We start from the raw sequence: 23,229 nt of genomic DNA, 5'->3' as shown, positions 1-23,229 counted from the left end.
TAGAGCAGATCGGGCGATTCATCCTTGCGCGCAACACATCACCATCATCTGCTTTCTTCCTGTTCTTTCTCTTTCCCCATGCTCAACTCAGATGCCGCTCCGATATCGATCACCGATCAAACAGATGCCCATCATATCATGCCATCTCCAGCCAAAAAAGTGCCGATTGTTGCGGTAAGGCTGTATGTGGCTTGCTCCCCCCTCGGACACCATCTCCATCTCTCGACGGGGTCAAACACTACTGTACACTACAACACTCCACTACTAGCTGCGGAGGATTAGCATGGATCCAGCAAGTCAACGTCGCAGCGCCAGCAGGAAAACAGCAAAGTAAGCAGCAAGCAACCGTAGCAGTGCCAATGCATAAGGCTTCCGTAAGCAGCCAGGCTCCCTCACCGTCCCCAACCCTCCATCGCACGGAGGAATACCGTAGCGTAGCGTACTCGGTCCATCTATCTTTTTGTCCCGAGGCTACAGGCTTCGCCAATCTCTCCATCTCGCCCGACGTGCCTAAATCGAGTAGATGGAGCTGCTCCATCTGAGTAGGTGGTACTGCTAAAGGCGATATATCCCGGTACGTGTATGTATGCGTGTACAAGTTAGGTATCGTACTTGGTTGAGTTGAGACATAGGCCCTTGACTGAGTACATTTCATTCGATCCTTCTCATCCTTTTTCCTTATCAATTATTCATTTTTTCAGATGTCTAAAAGCTTTGACCTTCATATCTCCTAGAAGGATTGGCTATCTTGCACAAATTCCGCAGGATTCCGTAGGATTTCCTCCTACGTTGAACCTTTCATCTCCTTCTTTATCTCCCAAAATAAGTGCACGTTCATACTATGAGGTGGCCAGTACCTTACCTGATACAAGGGATTCGCCATCCTTAATTTTCTGCATACCGTACTTCTCGAGGCAGATGGCCTTGATGGCAATGAGGCCGTTAGTGTCCTCAAGAGAGAATTCCTTCTGTGTATCCAGGGGCCTGTATCTCCAACTACATGTTGCCGATCTTACTGAAACGTACAAGCAGTAGATGTGACCTTTGTCAGCCATGATGTTGACTTTTCATTTACGCCTTGCTGAGAGAAGATAATGGAGTTCTCCAGAAACTTACGGTTAAGTTAAAGTACATGCCTGGTCTAAGTCAGCATAAAGCTTCAAGCCGGAAGGGGACCACGTAGCACACACCGTTGTGCAGGCTTCTTCGTGACCACTGTGACGTGATTGTGCGACCACGGATGGCGTGGACTCGCAAATCGAGGACGAGGCCCTCCGAATTGTGTAAGCCAGCTAAGTTTCAGTCGGAGGGTAGTGTAGCAGCCTCGCGCTTTCTAGGCAACTCATTATCTATACCGCATTATGAAGTAGACAAGCAAGTACCATTTATGCATGGAAGTCATTCGTGCCATTATCGTGGCTAATCTTGATGAGAGCTTTGAAAATGACCATTGAGCTGTCCTCACTTGGAAACCAACTTCTAGCTTCGTAGGAGTTTCCTGCTGCTGAACACATGACGAAACTGGTGGGTACATCTGGTGCCTTGAGCAAATCCACGTACACGTAAGCTTCAACGTCTTATTCAGTTTGTTCTTCAAGTTTAGAATCAAGACATTTTAACAAGTCGAGTCATCAAATCCTCAACTACAAGCAGGAAATAAGGTGCAATGCATGTTCTCTATTGATATAGGAACAAAAACTTGTAAAGATCCTTTGTATATTATCTTACCACCACGGAACCTTAGGAGAGAACTTCTTATTCAGTAGTAAAGCTTGGGAGGGCAATGGATCATCCCTAGAAAACGCCGTCGCATGCATTATATGCTAAGGTACTTAGGTATGAAGAGACGTACTATCTGCGTTGAGAATCTGACAGCTAATCTGATTGACCGCGAAGACCTAGCCATCACGAAGCAAGCAAGTAAATTATATATCTTCATTACTCCAGATCATAATAATCATCTACTCCCCAAAAACAATCCCATCTAAATATGCCATCTACCCACAGCTCATCATTATTTCTTAAACACCGCACTGCCAATCCTCTCAATCTCCTTCCCCTCAGTCGTATCCCTCCCCGCCGCCTCCAACAACCTCTCATACGCCGCCGCAGCCTTCAACTTAACAGCCTCCTCCGCAGCCTTAACCCGCATCCCGCACTTCTCATACATCGTAATCGTCTCTCCAGGCTCCAAACCAGTACACTTGGGTATAAACACCGCCGCCAAGCGCGGATTACCCGCCTGCAACGTAAGGTTGAAAAAAGGCTACCAAAAAAAGCATTTCCTCGTCAGCTAGGTCCCTATTTTTCTTCTTGTATCTTATTCCCACACCTGGCGGCAGCAAAGTCTTACACTCCCGCCATGTGGTTCGGAACGGTAGGATATGACAAGTGAGAAACTCAAAAAAAGCACTTACCGTCCATCCGATCGGGCTCTTCTTAGCCTTTGCGATATCCTCAATCTCACCCCATTCGCGCTTTGCGACAAGTGCCCGAAGCCTATCGGACGGGAACGGGGCAAAACGCCCGCAGCCAGTCAGCCGCCATGTTCCTTTGGTATATCACGTATAAAAAATCAGCAACCCGGATATCGCGACTTACCTAATCCACCATACAACCTTCTCTGGCACCTTGAAGTCGCTCTGAATCTTCTTCGCCTTTCCGTGATAGCCGAGCCGGATGAGCTTGAATATCGTCTCGTTGACGCTCAGTCCGGAGAAGGAATCCGTCAGGTCGCGGTCTAGTGCCTCTTGTGCACGGAGGAGTTGCGTTGTTTCCTTTAGAACATAGACTTCTGCTGCGTTATCTTTTGATTCAGAGAGGAGCTTAGCCGCAAGAGCTAGCTTATCGGATGCAGTGCGGGCATCAGGCTGTCGAAGCGACTCGCGGATGAAAACATTGGCGCCGTCGATTCGTCTATCGTCTTGGTAGTACATATCCTTGAGAAGAGTATTATCTCCTTCCATCAAGGCAGCTGACTCTACCAGTGCCGTTGCCGTTGGCCGAACATTAATCACCCGGAAGAATGATGCCAAAGGCAGCTTCTTCTTGAGCTTTGTGAGGACAAAAAGGATAAGATCAGTGTCGCCGCTTTCGATGGCCTTATCCAGAGCCAGTTCATCCTCTTCCATATCCAGTAGAAGAGGCACCTGTCTTCCTCCACGTGGTTCATGATTTAACAGCTCTGTAGCCAGGCGACTTCGTCCTTCGTGATATGCAGCTCTTGCAATCTCCTCAAACGAAATACCAGGCTTACCAGAGAGCCTCTCAACGACCAATCTGCAGATGGTATCGTCGTCTTGAGCACCCACGCGGACCTTTGTAGATGCCCAGCTGACATAGATGCGATCTGTCGGTAGCTTCAAGTAACCAGCAATCTTTAGTGCCAACAAATACTCGTGCCGCTGGATCAGCCGTTGAATAAGTCGCTCAGGGGTCAACCTGTGATACTGCTGAAATGACAAAGGTATTCCAATCTCGAAGCTTCGTACAGCATTGAGAACTCGTAGCGTCTCGCACATGTCGACAAATTCGTCGCTGTTGTAGATGTCGAGCACTGACTTGCCAAAAGACGCGGCCTTGAGCAATCGCTTCTGCCACTGAGGATCAAACTCTCGACCGGCGGCATTAACGCACGTGTCTACAGCTTCCGTCAGGTTGGGCCGAATGAGTTGGATGTAATCGTCTGCTTTGGGGGATTGCAGCTCAAGCTGTCTCACAGCATCCAGCAGAATAGATGCGGGGGATGATTCTGAGGCAGCACCAAATGCCTGAAGCGTATCATCAGGCACTCTCTCAAGAAACTCGCAAAAGTCATTCGTTATTAGTCTAGCGCCGTCGTGTTCTATTCGATTGTTAGCTTAGAGCATCTGGTATCGAGCATCCGTATCCTACCAGACATGACGTGCACTCGAGTGCTGTCGTAGATGTAAGACGAAGACTCATCCCCCGGTCCAATAACATGAACCTCGTCTTCCCAAGCAATAATGGCATCGCTGCCACACCACTCCACATACTTGGGAGGTGTGTTTGAATTCGAGTTGTGCTCAAACAGCCTCTCCTGGAAATCGCTGGAGATGACATGCGCCTTGCCATTCTTGCCATACAAGTTGACAAAGCGACCATCCGGTGAGACACTAATGTGTGAAAACGGCCCAACATCCAGAAATCGGTCCTCGCAGTCCGTAGCATCAACCACATAAACAGTCGATCCAATGCTAAGTAAAACTTCCACGGAGCGAGACAGTGTGTGGTTGGGGGCGACGATAGCCCATGAATGAATTTCCCCCGCCGGCACAGGGGCCAGCAGCTTTGGTCGAGGCTCTGAATACGACGAAACCGTCACCAGTGTGTTGTTCCCCAGCAGGGCCACCATGCCGTTATCGTAGAACCTAGATATCACCGTTTCAGCGCTCCCCTCGCCTCACTTGGCCTCACAAGCTGTAGCATTTACCGGCACGACTCAACTCCATAGTTATCCGCCCCGTTCCCCAGCGAGAAGTGGCTAAAGTCCCCCTGCATATCATAGCACCTCACATTGCCATCCGCCGCCACAACCAGCAGCGACTCGTCCTCGGACCATCCCAGGCCCTTGATGGCGCCGCTGTCCCAGGATATCGTCCGCAGCTTCTTGCCCGCCAGGCTGTAAATGTCAATCCCCGGCTTCGTCGTCTGTCCCGACTTGTGAGCCTGCAGCTTCGAGTCGTCCCGCCACAGCGCCAGAGCACCGGCATAAGGCGCGCCCGTCACAACGAAGGCATCGAGATCCAGATCCTGGCCAAAGACGGCGGTATACTGCTCCGTCTTGCGGAACCACTTGTCGCCCACGCGCTCCCAGTCGGCTCTTGCGTGAAGCGTGTCCATGCTGGCTGCTGTCTATCTCATCTCACTCTCATGACGACTGACAAAATGACAATATTACAGTGATCTCACGTAGCGGTATGAGATGGATCAAGTTAGTGAGTGACAAGCTGTGGATGTTTGAGGTTCGACGACCCGGAGCTAGCCATAGCTTCGGCCAATGGGAGGCGAGGCTATTCGTCGGCTAAACAAGGGGAGGCAGCCTGGGACTTTGCTTGCATCATCCCTCCAGCGCAAAAGTACAGCGACAGACACAAACCCCACCAAGTTCATGTCCAGTGACCGTCTCATCATCGAATAATAATCTTCTCATTCAATATAGAGTTTTCATTAAACCTCTCATAGACACCTCTTTCGAATATATAGTTTCTTTTACAGCCTTTCTTAACAACTTCTTTGCAAAATGCCAAACTGGAGAGACGAATATCTCTCTTCCCTGAGGGAATCAGAGCTCAACAGCCCCGTCAATATGGAGCTCGTCCAAGCCTGTTCGCCCAACCTACTCACTCACCTCATCCAGAGATGCACAACTAACCATCCCCTCAGGCTCACAAATGGCAGACCGCATCTCATCCCTAGAAGCTGAGAAACTCGCCCTGGAAGCTCACATCGCCGGTCTGGGCAACAACGACCGGTCAAAATCGCCATCCCTCCAACCAAGCGAGGCAGCAGCCAACGACCCGGGCGTGGCTCAGCTTCGTCTCGACTTGGCCGAGGCTTTGCGCTCCAGAGGCGTAGCAGAGACGCGACTGCGGGCCGCGGAAGAGGAACTAGAAAAGCTGCGCTTAAAAACAAAGCAGGACTCAAAATCCATCAGAGATCTCACTAGTGAACGGACAACTCTTGCCACCAAGGTAAACGATCGGGAATACGAGCTCAGAGAAAAACGGAAGCTAGTCGAGGTATATTTGATCTGATCTATTTATACAGCAGTCCCCACCTTTGTAAAATGCAGCCACTAATGCAACGAACAGAATGTCCAAGACGAGATGATTGCACTGAATCTACAACTCTCCATGGCGGAAAAGGAGAGAGACCGGCTCAAGAAGGAAAACAGCGAGCTCATCGACAGGTGGATGAAGAGAATGGGTCAAGAGGCCGACGCCATGAATCTGGCAAACGAGCCCACGCTGGGAAAGGGGCGGTAGAGAGGAAAATGCACCGTTCCTCCTCCTCATGGCGGTAAGGATGGCCTATTTCATTCATATTCATTTGTACTGTTAAAGTCTGTTTTTCATCCCATCATCTACCAACGCGTTTGTCTCGCTGTCGATGGCTACAATTCGTTGAAACAAAAAGATTATCCTCCAAAAGCCGTTAACCCAAACGCTCTCAATCTAGAGAAGGGAGAGAGAGAAAACAAAAATACCCATATACCCGATTTGTACTTGATGGTTTATATTCTACAATACTCAACATAACATCTTTATGCAGTGCTGATGAAGCTCTAATTAGTCTATTTCCGCGTGGAGATATAGTACTGTCCGCCGGCGTTGGTCCAGCTGACGTAGCCTTCGGGATACGTGCACTCCTCGACTTCAAGGATGGTGCTTCCCACGTCGTTGATGTTGTGGCTGCTCTTGGAGTCGGCTACAAAGGATTTCAGCGAGATGATTTTGCATCCCGACTTGAGGTCGAGGAACATGCGGATCAAGTCCTCGTTGAGCTGCGAAGTGAACGCCTTGTTGTTGACGAGCACGACATCGGCCCGCTTTAGGGCATCATGGATCGAGGCATTCTTACGGAAGTCACCCCGTTCGATGTGCACCTCGCCCGTCTTCAAGCCCCAAAGCTGGCATCGAGCATGAAACTCTTTCTCTTGAGCTTCTGCGAGGTTGCTCGCATTCTCCATCATTTCACAACCCCAGCTCTCGCATCCAACTTCGAGCGCTGCTTGTAAAACGACGTTGCCCACGCCCGAGCCCAAATCGACAAAAACTTGGTCGGATGTCATCTTGCACTGCTCAACGAGGAGCTTGGTGATGAAGGGGTGGAGAAGTTCGCCATAGACAAAATCTGTTCCATTTTCGTACTTGGAAAGAAGTTCCACCTTGGGAGCCACTGTACGGTCATAGATCTGGTCGAGGATAAAGGCTGCGAGATGCGGAGGCAATTCGTGCAGGTTGTCGAGATTCTTGGCAACGACGCCATCCTCCACCAAGGCGAGGAGCGTCTCGTTGTACTCGCGTAGGGCGGCTTTGAAACCTGCCAGGTCCTGGATGTTGCGATTCGAGGCTTTTTCAAGTCGTCGAATGAATCCGTTGGTCTGGTTGGTAAAGGGCTCGGCTTCGACGTCGGTGAGATAGGTTTCGGCAACCAGGCGTACTATGCGTATACTCGCTTCCACGGCATCGATCTTGTCCTTGCCCCAAACGAGCTCAAACCTGTTTTCTTGTTAGAAAATGATACATGGCCATTTATTTGAATACACGAAGCGTTCGGAGGGGTGGGGCGAGGGGCCGCGCGGAATCAACCGAAGGGGAGATGTGATGCAAATTGACTGACTTTTCTCGGCGCTGCAGAGTGGGATACTGTAGCTCAATGGCCACATCCTCCTTGGACGCTCCCATGATGGGAACGCACTTGTGCTCGAGCGAGGCAACGTCGACGGCATGGATGAACTGCAGCCTTTCATCCTTCCGCTCAAACGCCCTGGCGTTCTTCAACTTGCGATTCGAATCGACCGACTTGCTCTCGCTGGTGGCCTTGCGCTGGCGCTTGTGCGAATCCAAGTCCATCCACCCATCGTCTTCGGCGTCGCTGTCCTTGTCGAACTCGATGCGGTCGCTGGCAGGTGAACGGCGTTGTGACGCGCTGACGGCCTTGCGTTTGCGCTGCAGGTCGAGGCGCCTCTCGTCGGCTGAAGAGGGGTACGGCGAGCTGCTCTTCGCTCTTGACGACGCTGACGACGCCGCAGAGGCCGAGGGGGCCTTGGGCGAGAGCCTGGGGACGGGCGATGATCGCGCAGACGACGAGAGCGCGGGTCGGGCTTGCGGCTTGGGCTTGGGCTTCGGAGGCGCGGGGCGCTCTATGGTGACCTTTTCGATGCGGATCTTGGGCGGGTCGACCTTGAACTTGTTGCCCTTTCCACTGAGGAGAGGCATGATGGCGGCATCAAACAGGCGGGAAGTCTGAATCTCGAGTTTGCGCAAAAAGCAGAAAGACGGCGAAATCCGGGTTTGGTGGAGAGATCAGATCAGGCGGTGCTCGGCTCAGGGGTGTTTTGCGCTTTTTCAGCCGAGGGGTTCCTCTCTTCTGCCTAGCCGGTTGTCGTGGGAAAGGACTGCCTTGGGGGAAGGCCGATGGCGGGCACGCGACGATGCTGAGAGAGTGACAGCCAAAGAAAGACCCGGACTTAAAATAACGGGACAGGCTTGACAGGGTCGCGACAGGGCGATGACGGCAGCGGGTGGCGGGGGAGGCGAAAAAGAGCCGTTTTGAATGAGGTTTCAAAATAGAACAAAAGGAGTGGCGGTGCTTCGTTGAGAGGCTGGAAAGATGAACGGAGTAGACTCTGGTTTTGAACAAATAGAGAAATAAAAGTTGGATTACAAGAAAATGAAGAGAGAAAATATTGTGACAATGTCGAGAGAGAGGGTAAAAAAAAGAAATACAAGATTAGTAAGAATGAGAAACTAATGCTGCTTCGCCAGAAGTTTTTGTTCTACCCAGAGAGAAGATGATGGAGATCGAAAGAGGGAAAAAAAATCGTCGCGTCCAGCCACGAACAATTGAGAGAAGCCAGGCGGCAAGCGGATTGAACGAACACCAAGCCAAGCCCAAGGTGGAAAAAGAAGGAAGCTGCCAGCTTATGTCAACCTTGTTTCTGGCATTTTGCGAGTACATCCAGGCCAGGCCAACCATTCAATGCACTGATCTTACTGGCTGCTTGCCGTTGGCTCCAGGGCTGCTTTAGCGGGCGATTTTAGCGGGTGGGACACGCTGCAGCCTGGGGGAAGGAATCAGGCAAGTTTCCAGGCATCTGGGTGGCCAGAATCAATCCATTGAATGCCTGTACTGTAGAGTGAGAGTCTAGCAAGTCTAGGTAGGGCAGTAGCAGGTTTTTTGGCATGTTCTGAGGGCCCCACAAATGCCTTTTGTTGGCGACTGCTCCGATTCGCGGACTGGGCACGTGCCAACTTGTGGGGGCCAGGGTCCGGACCTTTTTGATGTCATCGTTGAACCTCTCAGGATTGATTGATTGGTTACCCTAGAAGGAAGTGCGATTTTCAATGGCATGTCATTGAAAGAGACGTCATCAATAAGACTTGAATGTATCGACCGATTCCGCACGAATATAGTGACTATATGTATTTTGAAATATATATATAAGATGTGTAGAAATGGATGCTTCTTCATCGAAGACCATTGGCGAACATCAACCTAGATATGTATTCATCTAACTTAAATTGTAAGTAGATAAGAGGACTGCTCAACCTGTCTTGCCTGTGTACGGAGAATATTTTAACAAAAAGAATGAGTAAAGTATATAGGCATGCTCTACTCCGCCTCGTCATTTCCCTGCTTTGGCTCAGATTCAACAGATGCTGATGGCCTTGTCATGATACTCTTATCCACCAAGTCGACCTTGGCCAGCTTGTTGGATAGCAGATCAACAACCTCTTCATGCCCTTGCTTTTGTGCCGTCGATAGCGGCGTTGAGCCATACTTATCCCCACGATCCGGATCTGCACCAGCTGCGAGTAATTGTTTCACAACCTCTTTATACCGATTCCATGCGGCTATAGATAGTGGTGTTATACCGTATTTACCCTTGAGATCTTGGTTTACTCCAGTTGCGAGTAATGGTGCCATAACCACGCCAAGCCCTTTGTGTGCCGCTATATGTAGCGGTGTTTGACCACGATAATCCCTGGCATCTGGGCGTGCACCAGCTTTGAGCAATAATTCCACAATCACCTCATGCCCTTTAGATGCTGCGATATGTAATGATGTTTCGCTGTTTTTATTGCTGAGATCTGGGTCCGCTCCAGCTGCGAGCAATAGTTTCGCAACCATCACATGTTTTCTCTCTACGGCATGCAATAATGGTGTTTGGCCAGTATTATCCCTGGTATCTAGGTCTGCACCAGCTGCGAGCAATAATTCCACAATCGCCTCATGCCCCTTAATTGCTGCTAAATGCAGTGCTGACGTCGTAAATGTATCGTCAGGGCTAGGATTCACGTCTGCTCCAGCGGCGAGCGATAGCTTTACAACAGCGTCATGTCCTCGGTCTACCGCACTCAATAGCGGTACTGCGCCGGATTGACTCCTGAGATTCGGGTCTGCTCCAGCTGCAAGCAGCCTTTTGGTAATAGATAAATCCCCGTTACTTGCTGCATACCTCAGTGGTATCGTATACTTTGACTTCCCGAGATCTGGATTTGCTCCGGCTACGAGTAATAGATGAACAACAGCGGCTTGTCGTTGAACTACTGCTTCGTATAAGGGCTTGCTCGAGTGAATGTCAATGTTAGGCATTGCAAGCAGTAGCTTAACAACGGCTTCGTGCGCTGCTTCTGCCACCTTAGACAGCGGCGTCTGGTTCCCATTGTCGAGATTTGGATCCACCCCGGCAGAGGGTAATAATTTAACCATAGCGTCATGCCCGTCAGATGCCGCCCATAATAATGGTGTACCATCCTGGCCATCCCTCGAGTTAATGTCAATGCTAGGCATTGCAAGCAGTAGCCTGACGACGGCTTCGTGCCCATTTCGTGCTGCCAATGATAGCGGCGTATATCCATACTCATTTCTAGAGTTAACTTCGATACTAGGTATCGCTAGGAGTAACCTGACAACATTTTCATGCCCGTTACATGCCGACCATGATAATGGCGTTGATCCGTTTTCGTCTTTCTTATTGACATCAATTGGTTTCTTGAGAAGGGTTTTAACTGTTTCCTCAATACCAAAGTAGGCGCCCAAGTGAAGACTTGTCATTCCAAATGCAGGCTTTTGTTTCCCCGAATACCAATTTTCTAAGCGGGAAGCATCAGCCCTGAGCGCCTGGATTGAAGCATTCATTTTCGTCTCGCATTCCAAAAACTCCATGACCCTGTGACTTAGCTTGGAGGCCTTCCGCGCATGATGCCCCCAATTTTGAGCGGCATATCTATAAAGCGGATATAGTTCTAACCGCTCCCAAAAGTCCTGAGGTAGGCAAACCCCCTTTTCGAAAACTTTAAATAGGAGGTATGAGGCACAGATATCTGTCATAATAATATCTGAATCAGGAAACCAGCGTTTGCGTGTTTGGCTAAAGTATTCCTGTGTAGTGTAATGAACCAATCTGATGATGCTGCTTTCGTAGTCAACAGTGACTAATCCAGCACACACAGAGACCATGTCGTGAATCGATGGGAGATTCTCCTTGTCAATCTCCGACTCATCGATTTCGACAGCAAGCGCGTGCTGAAGCTCGGTTGTGGTGAGTTGCCGTTCTGCACAAACAATCCATAACAAAACGTTATGAGCAAGTTCTTTGAACCCTGATTGTTGCCCGTTAATTCGCAACATCGCTTGCTCGTATGCATGGGCTAGGACACCAATCTTTTCAGCTTCGCCCAATCCTGAAATTGGCTTGTGGAAGCTGCTTAATGCATTCTTCATAGCTTTTGGTGTCATCTTGTCGTTGAGTGAGTTCAGATAGATCTGCGCTAAAAGAAACCTATAATCCGTCAATACACAAATTACATAGTCATCGCATTGGTAAGAAACATACATTCCATCAACAGCTTTCGAAATCTCCGTTGCAATCATCTGCTGTAGCTCTTGGCTCTGTTGCACAAATGCTGGTAGTTGGCCGGTATTGCCTTTCAAGTATCTCTCTATATCGTCGGTGCTTGCACGAATCTCTAGCGACATGCTGGTTTCATTGAAACGGTCAACGATCTCTGGAATGTCCCTCGATGTCATAAAGAGATTGCATCTGGACTTCTCCTGGAGGCTGAAGAGCTCTGTTAAAAACTTTTGCCGACTGCCATCTAAATTCTGGCATTCGTCAAGTGCGTCAATAACGATGAAGACAGTCGAATAATTTTCCGCCGCTGACCGAAGAGCCGTCTGAATCTCAAGAAGCGATAATTGCGTTCGTTTGTCCATATGCTTTTCATAAAAGCCCCTAAGGCAGTTTGGGATACAATTCTCTCCTTGGCTCAATTGTTTCAGTAGGCTTGCGAGTAATTTCTCGATACTTTGTTCTTCCTGGCGTCGGTAGTTGCAGTAAATGTAGGCAATACGAATTGTTGGATCGGCTCCATATGTCCTTTCAAGATGGTCGACCACGATTGAAGTGAGAATAGTCTTTCCAGCTCCTGGAATTCCAGGACAGAAAAGTGTCTGCTTCCTAGCCCCTAGCCAAGTTTGATACTCTCTTGAGTCTATGAGCCATTGACCAGTTCCTGGTTCCCGCCTCCTGAGGAAATCGCTCTGTTGAGGGCCATAGTTAATTGGAGTGACCCATTCCAAGATTCGAAGGTCCATGTCATTATCCAAATTGGACTTGAGGTTTGAAACAACAACTCTTGTCGAGGATACTTCGGTAAGAACTGTTTTTTCCATTAGTAACGAATTTGATATAAGTATAGGCAATACATGTTAGCTAACCATCGCTCAGCATGTCTTTTACAGTGCGCTCTCCATCAACGTCGCTGGGGCTCACGTAGGCCAGAAGCTCTTTTGCGAATGCAGCCGCTACGACTGCTGCGTATTCCTGCCAATCCTTATTCTTATGCGAATCTGCATAATCACATATTCCTCGGATGACAATGCAAGGAAAGTTGTTCATCAGCCCTGCTGCCTCCATTTCCACACAGAGAATATTTCCATCAAGGTCTTTGTTAAGTTGATCTCTGTGGGTGGCGCTCTTAATGACTTGATTGCCTGAAGCGATGAGGCCATAGTGAACACGCATATCCCTGGGCTTTCTTGTTATAACCCTGGTCTTATCGCAATGCTGGCAGCTCTCTTCTTCTTCGCTTTCATAACTACTGCCAGAAGAGACGTGATCCTCTGTGGTGCTCTGACAAACATGGCTGTAGTCTGCCTTGAATAAAATATCCTCCAACGAGTCGGATCTGAGATATTTTGCTGCCAATCTCGGCCACTTCTGTTTCATCTGATCCAGATACTCTGGGATCTGAGATCCAACCAATTCATGCTCTGTTTCCAATTTCGCCAGGGCAGTGAGAAGGGAGACCGGAGGATTGTTCAGCGACCCCGTCCGTTCAAAGCCACCATCCTTTGCCTTGCCAAGATCCCACTGGACTACTCCGGGAAAACTGCCGACCGGAGTACTGACGACAACATCGCCAAGTCTGACTTTGGGCGGCATACCGCCCCCGATGCCAACCATCAAACCAAACCTGACAGACGGAAACGTGGTGACCATTTGAGCGGCAACTGTTGCCGCTGGACTGTTGCCTATATGGCCTTTCGGCAGACACGCAATAACAACATTATGCTTGCCGATTGACCCAAGAGTATACGTATTGGAGTCATTTGCTGGCTTCGGTAGGTTGTCGTGTCTCTGATCTAGCATGGCCGTGGCCGTGGTTTGTTCTTTTGGCAGGGCGCAGACCCATCCAACCGTGTATTCATTGTGAGTTTTGGTCTCGATGGCTGATTGTGTGCCCATCTTGGTAGTTGTTTGGTGTAGATGTTAGAGATGATCAAACAGGGCCATGAAGAGGGGTAACCAGGGTTTGTTTCTCTTATTTAGCTGCTGGAACTGTTGCTCTTCATTCGTTATAACCTCCTGTGGATTCAACCAATGATTGCCATTGTTGCCTGACAGGGTGCCCAGCTTCAGCCTCGCGGGCTGGTACTCTGAGCATCGGGCATCAGTCGTATTCATGCCTAACTTGTAATGACACGTTATGCAAAGAGCGATGAAATTATCTAATTTTAAAGCTTTTGTACAAATTATGGCCTAGGATTTATATGAAGGTTGCCTATACTTCTGTCAGTAAATAACTCGGTTTTGCTATATACATGTACTTATTACAGCACCTGGTCTTCTCTCTGAAGATATAAGATATAATTCACCTGAGGTAGATACTGTTGAAGAGGAGACTCAATATACCACGATTGAACCCTATTCCGTGTTTCAAGTCTACATAGCCTAATCATCATCCACGCTCCATACCCGCCATATTATCGCTCCTTCGACATATTTGTACATGCACAATTCTCCTTACCCAAACTACATCCATCCAACTCAAATACCCCAGCCCGATCATAGAAATACTTATTAGCCATCCCATTCTCCCAATTCTGCCGCCCCTCGACAAATGCCGCTTGCGTGCTCCTACATCAACAGCAAAACACCAAACGGTCAGCTCAACAACATCATCAAAAAAAACCGACTCTCCAACAAAACAAGTAAAACAAACACCATATACTCACTGGAATCGAATCATCGTCTCCCCATTACACACATCCACAATGAAATGTAACTCCCCCACGCTCACATACTCAGGCTGTACATCAGCCCTCTCACCCTCCTCTTCCATCTCCCTCCTCTTATACTCCTCAAACGCAGTGAAATCTTCTTCCCGCCATTCCCCGTGCACATCTCTTGCTCTCGCTTCTCTCACCAACTCATACAAATCACCCCCATAATCCTTCCTCGCAAGACAATACCCACAACTCAACTTACCGCAACTCTCCAAACTACATCTCGGACGCTTCCCCGTCCTAACAATAGCTGTGCGACGCCGCCGAAGAAGTTCAATTTCAGCATAACGCAACCCGATTCTCAAATCGTCCATAAAATCATCAGGTCGCATCTGTCGCCACTTCTCATCCCATATGACCTGCTTCAAAATATCCCGATCACGCATATAATCGAAGAACTTTTCCACTCCACCATACGGAAACTTCTCTTTAATGTTATGAAACGTCTGCTCTGTTTGTCCCTGGCGACGCTGAAACCACCGTTCGGCAAGCTGCAAGAAATGCTGCTTACACAGCGTAGCCGCAGGATCGTGAGGGAACGTCTGGTAGAACTCGAGCTGTAAAAGTTCTCTGTAGGAAGGCGGTCCTAACTCGTGTTGCTCTTCAAAGAAGGTTGGCTGATTAGACGGCCGGTATGGCGGTGTGATGGCTCCGTGAATTGCTCTTGTATGGGCGTCGTCCGGCTGCTCGACTGATTGGTCCGAAAGAGAAGAAGGGGTGAAAAGAGAGGGAGAAGGAGAGGAAGAGGAAGAAAGAAAGTCGCGAGTGTCAATAGATAACCATGGGTTTGGTAAAGTAGCATTCTGACCAGAGACTTCTGCCAAATCTGGCATTTGGACAAGCATCATCTCATCTTCATCAGCATCGTCGCCATCTTCTTCCTCTGCCTCGAACCCAGCGTCCTCCTCACTCTCATAATACCTGGGCCGTGAATCTGTGTCCGCGTCATTTCCACTTTCAGCTCTGGCCTGAGCACGAGTCGTGACCATGACTGATAATACGGCGATCGCAAACACCGAGAAAAAAAACATGACAGAAAATCGATGCCATCACTAGAGACAAGAGGAGCGACCGGGGAACTTGAGAAATAAAAAGACATCGGAACAAAGGAGACAATGTCCTATGCAATTCGTTTGCATTTGCATTTGACTAACAATACAAAAGGGCAACAAAAGCCAACATGACGAGCCTTTGTCTTCATCCAACATAAACCTGATACAGAACAATGTTACATCTCTTTGACACCCATTAATACCAATGCCAGAAATAGTGATCCAATCCCAATACCCATCCATACCAAACCAACCGATGAACAAACTCCGATGCAACGCTAAAAGCATCTTAAAAATAGCCAAGTCAAAACGCCGATTCATGAAACTTCCTGTGATTTAACACCGTACTTTGGAACATGAAAATGGATGTTGCTTCCGAAATAGGAACTCCTCTGCTCGGGCTTGTTTGCGTCCTCGTCGTTTGCCCAGCTTCTTGTATAATTTCCGCAGATATCGCACGGTCCCTCTGGAGCTATTATGAAGCTTTCTTGAAACACTGATACTTCTACTTTGCGTTCAATGCCCGAGTTTCGACGCCCTTGTACCTCAATTTCGCGGATTGATGGTTCGGCGAATTTCTCGTACAAATTTGTCACCTCGGGTGTGACAACAATGGTTGCGTCCGACTCGGCGAGACTGTGTTGTCTAGCAGAAAACCGTTCCGAATAAATAAAGTTGTTGAAAGCGGCATCATCAAAATCTTTCTCAGGTGGATAAGAGGGAGGTGTTGCTGGCTGGTAAAAGAGCCCTGTTAAATCAACTGCAGCAACAAAGATAAAGATTTGCCAGATCGCCCATGACTCTGCAGTCTGCTCTGCGTTTGCATGTTGACCCTAGAAATCGATATTAGTTTTGGATGGCATCATATTGGAATAACCAGAAGCCAACTCACCGACACCAGAATGATAGCTCGCGCAGCTGCGGCCGCCGTGGCAAGAAGCCCGCAAACAAGCGTTGCGACCCACTGAAGCTTTTCCCATGTGGGTTTGTCTTTTCTAGTAGTGACAGGAGTAGCTGCAGACGCTAGATAGAGGTTCGTAACGATGTCGAGGCTGAAGTATACCCACACCAGCACCGGTGAAGTGGCAGGCTGGCAGCACAGTCCTGGGCTGGGATATACCTGCCACATATGAGGCAACGGTCGACAGCTTTGGAGGAGAGCCATCGTCGTCGCTACCCATGTTACAGACAGGAAGCCAAAGCCGAGATACTGGTAAGTTTGTCGTCTACCGGATTCGGGAATACGACGAAGGACATTTGCGAGAAAGGCTGCCTTAAACGTCCATAACGCAGCGGAATAGGATAACCAGCTGTATAGATATAGTTTCGATCCCAATTCCCTGAAATAAGTTAGATGATAGCTGAGACGATGAGGCGGCGGAAAGCATTACCTCATCTGATCTTGGTCATGGCTCGGCTGTGTTGCAGTATTGTTGCTGACAGAGTGATTGCCTATCCAATGAGTTCGCGTGTTCATGATGTACGCCAAGACCACGTTGGGCACAAAGAGAATCTAAAGCCAGTGTAAGAACAGATGCAGATTATGAATGTAGAGTGCATCACAAAAATACTTACCACTCCTGCAATGGCAAGCCCATCATCAAGACCAAGATTCTTCATTCCAACCTGCCGCCATCGGGCGTATAATCGCCCGCCTATGGAAACCAAGGCAGCGCCAAGGAGAAGAAAGATTTGTATTGTTAGGGCTTCCGCTTTTTCCATGTTGTCTCGGTTCATGAGTATCGTCTCAATGTCCCCATAAGAGATTTGGCCTTTGACTATTATCATCACGGTGAAAGGTTGAGAGACAAAAGACAAAGAGGGAGACTGGGACGCGGCATGAAAGTAATATATAATTTGCCACCGCACGAGGTACAAGGAGGGGCCCTCAGCTGTTGTGATGTCCGGGATCAAACCATCCAAATACAAAAGATAAACTGCCCACCTCTCCCCCAGCTTTATCCAGCTTGTCTTGACCCACCCAAGGGGAGAGCAACTGCTCTTTGACCCCAGACCCCAGCTCAAAATGTCTCTCATCTGCATTCCCGGCAAACGAACGAGCACGTTGGCATCAGCAAAGCTGGCAACCTTCCCAAAGCGCTGGGCCCGGCACCTTGACGCCCCCGCGCCAACGGACCGAAAGTCGAGACGCAGCAGATCGCATGACTCGTCCATTTGCTTTGGGCCACGACGCCCTCCGTATCATAGCTCTTCCAAGCTCCTGTCACAGCACAGCATGACGGATTGAGTTGAGCTGTGCACTGAGCTGAGGTGGCGCGCGAGAGGGGCGAAAGCAAGGAGCTGTCAGTGCACAGCAGCTAGTAGTTTGTCTCACGCCACTAATGCGCCCAAGCAAAGCGGTTGGTCCAGGCTTGGTCTTGTCCAGGGCTGAAGAGTGGGTAGAAGCTAGTAGCGCTCCGTTTTCCGTTGCTGTCGCTCCATTCGGAAGACTTGCTGAGGCCCTGCTCGGACCCAGCTTTGAGGCCCAGCCTTGGCCCTGCTCTCTTGTGTGATATGCGGGGAAATTTCGCTGCCGCTCACGATGATAGCGCTGTGTCTACTCCGTAGCGCTGAGTCTGACGGCCTGGATGAGACCGATTTCGCCTGGATATCGATGTCCCAACAGACGATGCCATAATTGGTCCGCGATATGCGACCGTTGACTCGCGCGTTTTGTCATTTACGAGTAACTCGTATCAACCAACCGCCGATGCATGTGATGAAACGAAACGCAAGGGAGAAGAGAGAGAGAAGTGTAAAAAAAGAAAAGAGAGTCAAAAGGAAATTGGCGATTGATAAGAGTGGCTGGACTAGGACCACGGGCCGCTCTTGCCGCAGTTGACTGTTCGGGGGCGGTTGCCTGTTATGTCTCACTGTAATTCTGTTTCCGCAGGCAGGAGCAGAGACAGATTTGCGCTTTCCTTTCCAGTCACCTCAATCACTTTGGGATTATTCAATTATTCACATGCAACCCTCTCTTACTGCAATCATAGGTGCCTATTATCGGTAGGGTTTAGTCTCACCACATGCACATGCACGCCCATCATCCGATTAATCAACCGGCCTCCACATGCATTTCGACTATCTATTTCTGGGACATGCATGAGAAATGTCAGGCCCCAACTCGGGTCCTGATTCAGAGCATCCAGTTGCGAAAGACCTGATTCGAGGCTCCAACCAACGCCCAAATTGGGCGGAGACGCTACAACCCGCCTGCCTCGGCGAATTACCTCGACCCCAGAGCGATACGATGCCAATGCGAGTAGAAAATACGGGACTTGGGAATCGAAAGAGCAAACGGGTATTGGTCCAGAGCTCGCACCAGGGCCAGGTTTTGGGAGGCAAAACCCACCGCAGTCAAGGACACCCCGGCTCTCTCAACGATAGCCGGCACCGAGACCTACGAATATCTTTCCCGTTCACAGAGCCACAAACTCCTCCTCACGATGGTCAAAACCTCGTGTGATCAGACCTAAAGCGTGGCAAACTATTTACTGCGAGCAAAAAGGACTGCTCTAGACCCGGAGCGAACTGGTTTGGTGTTCGCAGATCCGCCGCGACTTTCTGGCGAGATCCGCTGGCTGGTGGAGTCGGCTACTAAGGCCTGGGATGCTAGATCGCCTTGTGCATCCAATGACTTTTGCTCCGACACAGGCTCTCGGCACTCGTCCTGCCTCCCCGTTTTAGCGGCGGTGGAGCTTTGGAGTAGTGCTGAACTAACCCCAGGATGAGAGAGGGCTAGATCTCCAAGGCCAATGCAAGGCAAACTTGAGGGGAGAGCAAGAGGGGGAATGGGAAAGCCATGTCCATGTTTGTTTTTACGCTTGTTGACCGCTGACTCTATCAGGTGCTATCCTATCTGTTCTGTCTGTTTGTCTGTTCTATCCACTGGCCTATCCACTCTGACTCCTCTGCTTTACCTCTTGAGAGTCTTTTGCTTCTCCGCATCTCGGGCGACAGTCCTACCCTCCACCAACAGGCCCTTCTTTCTTCGCACGCCATCCATGTACCTCTTCGCTACATTTTCCTTATCGGCCAATTCTCCGAGGTCCTCCAAGTCGTCCTCGGTAAACGGCACCCAGAACGGATCTTCATCCAGGATCTCAAATCCGGCAAAAATCAGCTGTGGCTGCGCCGCCCCGCTAGTCCTCTTGCGCATCTCGTCTGCGAACCCAAAGCTCTCAGCTACCGGTAGCATAGCCTGAATCGTGAAGAAAGGCGTGCCCTCTTTCATTTCTTCGGCCACCACGCGGCCCCTGCGACGGGTAAGTACATCGTATACTCGGCCTAGTACCTCGGTAGATGTCTGGATTTCGAGCGTGTACATGGCGAGCATGAGTCTGGGGGACCAGTCGAGGAAGCCTGCGCGCAGTGATGATTGGAACGCCTTGATGACTTCTCCTGTAAGTCTGCTCAGCTTATCGCGGGCGGATGTGTCATCCTCTGAGAGGTTGAGAGATACGTCCTCCACGAAGACGGCAACTCCCTGCATGGGTTCATTGCACAATGGTCCCTGTGCCGTTGCCAGCTGGAAAGCATATGCGATTTTGTCGGAGAGATGGCTGGGATGAAGTTTTTCGAGAGACTCAGACGCCGCATCAGATGCCTTGGCTGAGGCAAAGATTTTGGGAAGAATGCCATCCTTGGTGGCATCGATGAGGAGATTGGGGCCTGTTCGTCTAGGTCCAAATCCTGCGATCCGATCAATCAATCCCTTCCACCCTTCGCGGCCTTTTCCGGTTTCCAACTCTTTCTGCAATTGCGTCTTGAGTTCTTCTGCGGATATGGCTGCGCCAGCAATAAGCTTTGTATCAATCTCGATGGCTTCTTCGCTCTCTTCTCCGCTTTCCTCTTCCGCCAGCTTGCGGACATTGTGTAATCGCTTGATGGCATCGCCATTCTTGAGCAAAAATTCGGTAACGTTTGTAGGCAAAGGTTGCACACGAATGGTCAGATTGACCTGCTTTGAGCTTGTAGAAGAAACAACAGTTCCGCGACCCAAGTCCTTATTAGCGGGAGGGCGCATTTCCTCTGCCTTGACAATCGTCTCTCTGTATGGCACGATGGGTGCACCGGCTTGGATGTCACATCGCGCAAATCTCTCTTTCAAATCTAGTAGACATCTCTCGAGATGAAGCTCACCAGCTGTCAGTAGGACGTGCTCTCCACTTGCAAATTGCTCGTACTCTGCACACGGGTCACTCTGAACAAGCAGATGCAATCCCTGGATCATCTTATCCAGATCTGCAGGGTTTACTGGCTCAAGTGCAACACGAACGATGGGCTTTCCGGCCAAGCTGATACCAGCCAGGTTCACGGCACCTTCGAGCTTGCTGCAGAGAGTTCCCGATTTGAGAATTTTGCCATCTAAGCCTCCAATGCCGAAGACAACGCCAGCTGGTACGGTATCTAGCGCCTCAAGACTCCTTCCCATGAACATGTATAGTGATTTGACGGTGATTTGTTGAGGATCGGCTGCGTGAGGGTTGGCTGGTGTCCACTTGGGCGGAATGACGTATAATGTGTCTCCCACGGAGAGAGTTCCCGAGAAGATTCTGGCAAAGCCAATCAAATGCTCTGGATCAACCTTTTCCTCCTCGGCGGCTGGTGTCACATCATCAATATTAACAGACCCCAATGCATCGGTCAAACCAGCCACATCATCTTGGCTGTTGGCAGCAGCCAAGGCGGCGGCGGCAGCTCGCTTCTGCCGAGCCAATTCCCTCGCTTCCTCTCCTGTCATTTGACCAGTTCGGCGCTTGTTTTCGGGAAGCTCGCTTTGAGGAACAGATACCATCTTGCTGACATATGCGACAACAGGGTCTGACTTGTCCGTCTTAAATGAGACCATGGCCTCTCTGATTGACTTGTCTACGAATTCTGAATCTGGAGAGTCGTCGATGACGCTAGGGATACGCTCAGCTTGTGCCACCGGGGGTGAGGGGAGTGATTCGATGACAGAGACTAGCAAAGCAGTTGAAAGCGGTAGCCATGAAGCGAATACCGTGGTCAAGAGCAGTCTGGGATCTCTTGCTCGAAGGATATGAGGAGCAATGCTGATGTTGAGTGATTTTGTGACTTTCTCAAGGAGTGCCGGATCTCCCTTGCCTCCATCGACGCCCATAGTAGCCTGATAGACGGTCCAAACGGGCTCGAGAACCAGCTGGACAAACATGGGCTTGAGATTACGGCCCTTCAGATGCTTCTGCCCGAGGACCTTTTTGGTCTTTGGGTCCAAGTAAAAGTTGCCCCAAAGGCATCTCTCCATGATGCCTCGCTTGATTCCAAGCTTCTTTTCGTAAATGCTGGCGAATTGTCTGCAGGTAAATGCCCAGCCGTCAATGGCACTGCTGAAAATGACATTGTTCTTTTCGGGTGCAAAGTATAAATCCTCATCATCCAGTTCTTCGAATTGAAGGTCTCCTACTTCTGAAGCAGTGTCACTCGCGGAGGCTTTTGTTGCGGCTGCAGCATTGACACGCTCTTCCATCTTCTCTCGCCAGTTGAGATCCTCCTCCATTCGCTCTCCCTGGAAGAAACTTCCAAGAACCGCATTGACCTGCTCTAGAAGTTTGCTAAGGTGGACATACGCCTCTTGGGGCGTCATCTTGAGCTCAGTAACGAGTCTGTCGATTTTGTTGATGACCAGGAGGGGCTTGAGTTTTTCGATCCAGCTTTGTCGGAGGACGGTCACTGTCTGACTGCAAACTCCTTCGACTGCGTCTACAAGGACGACAGCTCCGTCACATAGTCGAGAAGCGGTAGATACCTCGCTGCTAAAGTCAATGTGTCCTGGCGAATCGATCAAGTTGATCAAGTACTCCTTCGGCTCAGGGGTGGCCTCTGGAGCTGATCGTCTCAACATGGAAAAGTAAAGTGAGATGGCGGACGACTCCATCGTGATTCCTCGAGTCTGCTCATCCGGTCTAGAGTCCAGATACCGAATCTTTCCGGCCAATTTGGGCGAGATGATGCCGTTAGTGGCCAGCAAGGCATCTGTTAATGAGGTTTTGCCATGGTCGACGTGAGCCAGGATGCAGATCTATTTGTCATCAGTAAGAGTTTATATCTGGATTCACACACGTGAGGCCTTCCGTACATTTCGGACATCTTGCGATTGCTTTTGCAAGCTGGCTAGCTTTTCTGGTGTCACAACCGGCATCTTGGGCAAGTGGTGACGTGGGATGGATGGGAGAAAGGAGAGTGGCTATGACGAGATATGAAGAGACTGTCGGTTGGTTGGTGATGCTCGCTGTCGCCTGTCGCTTTATATGAGGAAACAAGCTAAATCCAAGACAAAAACGCCTCTTTAGACACCCCCTGGTACAATAGAGTCGAAGAAAACTAAGGTATGACGCAGAAAATATCAGGGGCGATAATTTAGCAAGGATTGCTCATCACCTATGACTCTTCTCAGGCTGACAGGAATAGGCAAATTTGGTGGTCGAGCCTCTCAGTCGCAAACTTCTGCAGCTGCTTATTAATGCGGTAGCTACAAAATGCGACGAATCAGGTGCTAAGGCACAAGCTCGAATCCGATTTCAACTTTGTCGATGTGGATGAAAGAAGTTTGTGAGTATTGCAGATGATGAATTCTGTCTCCAACACTTGGCAGTGAATCTTTTCTTGTATTAATCAAGTTTCCCATACAAATGTTTCCCATGTAAATTCTTGCTGCCCCTCGTCTTTTCGACCCCTCCGTGTCATCGTCCTTGCCAGGGTACTCTGTACTCGGTACCTCGCCTGTGCCCCGCCTCGAAATTTCTTACGCTTCCATCAGAGCATCGCTCGGTTAGCTGCATATCCCATGCAACAAACCGTCGCCTCAACATCGCTTAAGCCCCCCATGCACGTA

At 49.6% G+C, this 23,229-nt stretch overlaps 6 protein-coding genes across 6 annotated transcripts; 1 reads left to right on the top strand and 5 right to left on the bottom strand.

Moving 5' to 3' along the window:
* Positions 1 to 1,789: 1,789 nt before the first annotated feature.
* M431DRAFT_509322 (hypothetical protein) lies at positions 1,790 to 4,965 on the bottom strand. The gene is made up of 5 exons (XM_024919265.1): positions 4,454 to 4,965; positions 3,895 to 4,391; positions 2,602 to 3,844; positions 2,418 to 2,499; positions 1,790 to 2,266 (listed from the first exon to the last, which is right to left on the bottom strand). The coding sequence occupies exons 1-5, from the start codon at positions 4,861 to 4,863 to the stop codon at positions 2,015 to 2,017; spliced, it is 2,484 nt and encodes an 827-aa protein (XP_024773997.1). The 5' UTR covers positions 4,864 to 4,965; the 3' UTR covers positions 1,790 to 2,014.
* Positions 4,966 to 5,263: 298 nt separating this feature from the next.
* M431DRAFT_496259 (hypothetical protein) lies at positions 5,264 to 6,008 on the top strand (the record flags this gene model as incomplete). The annotated part of the gene is made up of 3 exons (XM_024917472.1): positions 5,264 to 5,348; positions 5,407 to 5,762; positions 5,835 to 6,008. The coding sequence occupies 3 exons, from the start codon at positions 5,264 to 5,266 to the stop codon at positions 6,006 to 6,008; spliced, it is 615 nt and encodes a 204-aa protein (XP_024773996.1).
* Positions 6,009 to 6,094: 86 nt separating this feature from the next.
* Positions 6,095 to 8,265, bottom strand: M431DRAFT_509319 (hypothetical protein). Its single transcript, XM_024919264.1, has 2 exons — positions 7,366 to 8,265; positions 6,095 to 7,244 (listed from the first exon to the last, which is right to left on the bottom strand). The coding sequence occupies exons 1-2, from the start codon at positions 7,962 to 7,964 to the stop codon at positions 6,317 to 6,319; spliced, it is 1,527 nt and encodes a 508-aa protein (XP_024773995.1). The 5' UTR covers positions 7,965 to 8,265; the 3' UTR covers positions 6,095 to 6,316.
* A 5,523-nt stretch (positions 8,266 to 13,788) lies between these two features.
* On the bottom strand, positions 13,789 to 15,311 carry M431DRAFT_6526 (hypothetical protein; the record flags this gene model as incomplete). The annotated part of the gene is made up of 2 exons (XM_024921682.1): positions 13,789 to 13,817; positions 14,525 to 15,311. The coding sequence occupies 2 exons, from the start codon at positions 15,309 to 15,311 to the stop codon at positions 13,789 to 13,791; spliced, it is 816 nt and encodes a 271-aa protein (XP_024773994.1).
* A 380-nt stretch (positions 15,312 to 15,691) lies between these two features.
* M431DRAFT_87645 (hypothetical protein) lies at positions 15,692 to 17,162 on the bottom strand (the record flags this gene model as incomplete). The annotated part of the gene is made up of 4 exons (XM_024923821.1): positions 15,692 to 16,207; positions 16,267 to 16,714; positions 16,766 to 16,887; positions 16,950 to 17,162. The coding sequence occupies 4 exons, from the start codon at positions 17,160 to 17,162 to the stop codon at positions 15,692 to 15,694; spliced, it is 1,299 nt and encodes a 432-aa protein (XP_024773993.1).
* Positions 17,163 to 19,065: 1,903 nt separating this feature from the next.
* Positions 19,066 to 22,946, bottom strand: M431DRAFT_454416 (hypothetical protein). The gene is made up of 2 exons (XM_024915305.1): positions 22,474 to 22,946; positions 19,066 to 22,416 (listed from the first exon to the last, which is right to left on the bottom strand). The coding sequence occupies exons 1-2, from the start codon at positions 22,534 to 22,536 to the stop codon at positions 19,291 to 19,293; spliced, it is 3,189 nt and encodes a 1,062-aa protein (XP_024773992.1). The 5' UTR covers positions 22,537 to 22,946; the 3' UTR covers positions 19,066 to 19,290.
* Positions 22,947 to 23,229: the final 283 nt, after the last annotated feature.

Source organism: Trichoderma harzianum (genome assembly GCF_003025095.1).
Source record: "Trichoderma harzianum CBS 226.95 unplaced genomic scaffold M431scaffold_7, whole genome shotgun sequence".
NCBI lineage: Eukaryota > Fungi > Ascomycota > Sordariomycetes > Hypocreales > Hypocreaceae > Trichoderma > Trichoderma harzianum.
The sequence above is the reverse complement of the archived record's forward strand: the minus strand, read 5'-3'. Positions and strand labels throughout refer to the sequence as shown.

Excerpts from the sequence above, each read along its gene's own strand:
- M431DRAFT_509322 (XM_024919265.1), bottom strand. The coding sequence starts at position 4,863 with ATGGACACGCTTCACGCAAGAGCCGACTGGGAGCGCGTGGGCGACAAG. Across the intron at positions 3,845-3,894 it reads TCGAGTGCACGTCATGTCTG|AACACGACGGCGCTAGACTA; the intron begins GTAGGATACGGA and ends ACAATCGAATAG. Across the intron at positions 2,500-2,601 it reads AAGGTTGTATGGTGGATTAG|GCTTCGGGCACTTGTCGCAA; the intron begins GTAAGTCGCGAT and ends CCCGTCCGATAG.
- M431DRAFT_509319 (XM_024919264.1), bottom strand. The coding sequence starts at position 7,964 with ATGCCTCTCCTCAGTGGAAAGGGCAACAAGTTCAAGGTCGACCCGCCC. Across the intron at positions 7,245-7,365 it reads ACTCTGCAGCGCCGAGAAAA|GTTTGAGCTCGTTTGGGGCA; the intron begins GTCAGTCAATTT and ends ACAAGAAAACAG.
- M431DRAFT_454416 (XM_024915305.1), bottom strand. The coding sequence starts at position 22,536 with ATGCCGGTTGTGACACCAGAAAAGCTAGCCAGCTTGCAAAAGCAATCG. Across the intron at positions 22,417-22,473 it reads AATCGCAAGATGTCCGAAAT|ATCTGCATCCTGGCTCACGT; the intron begins GTACGGAAGGCC and ends GATGACAAATAG.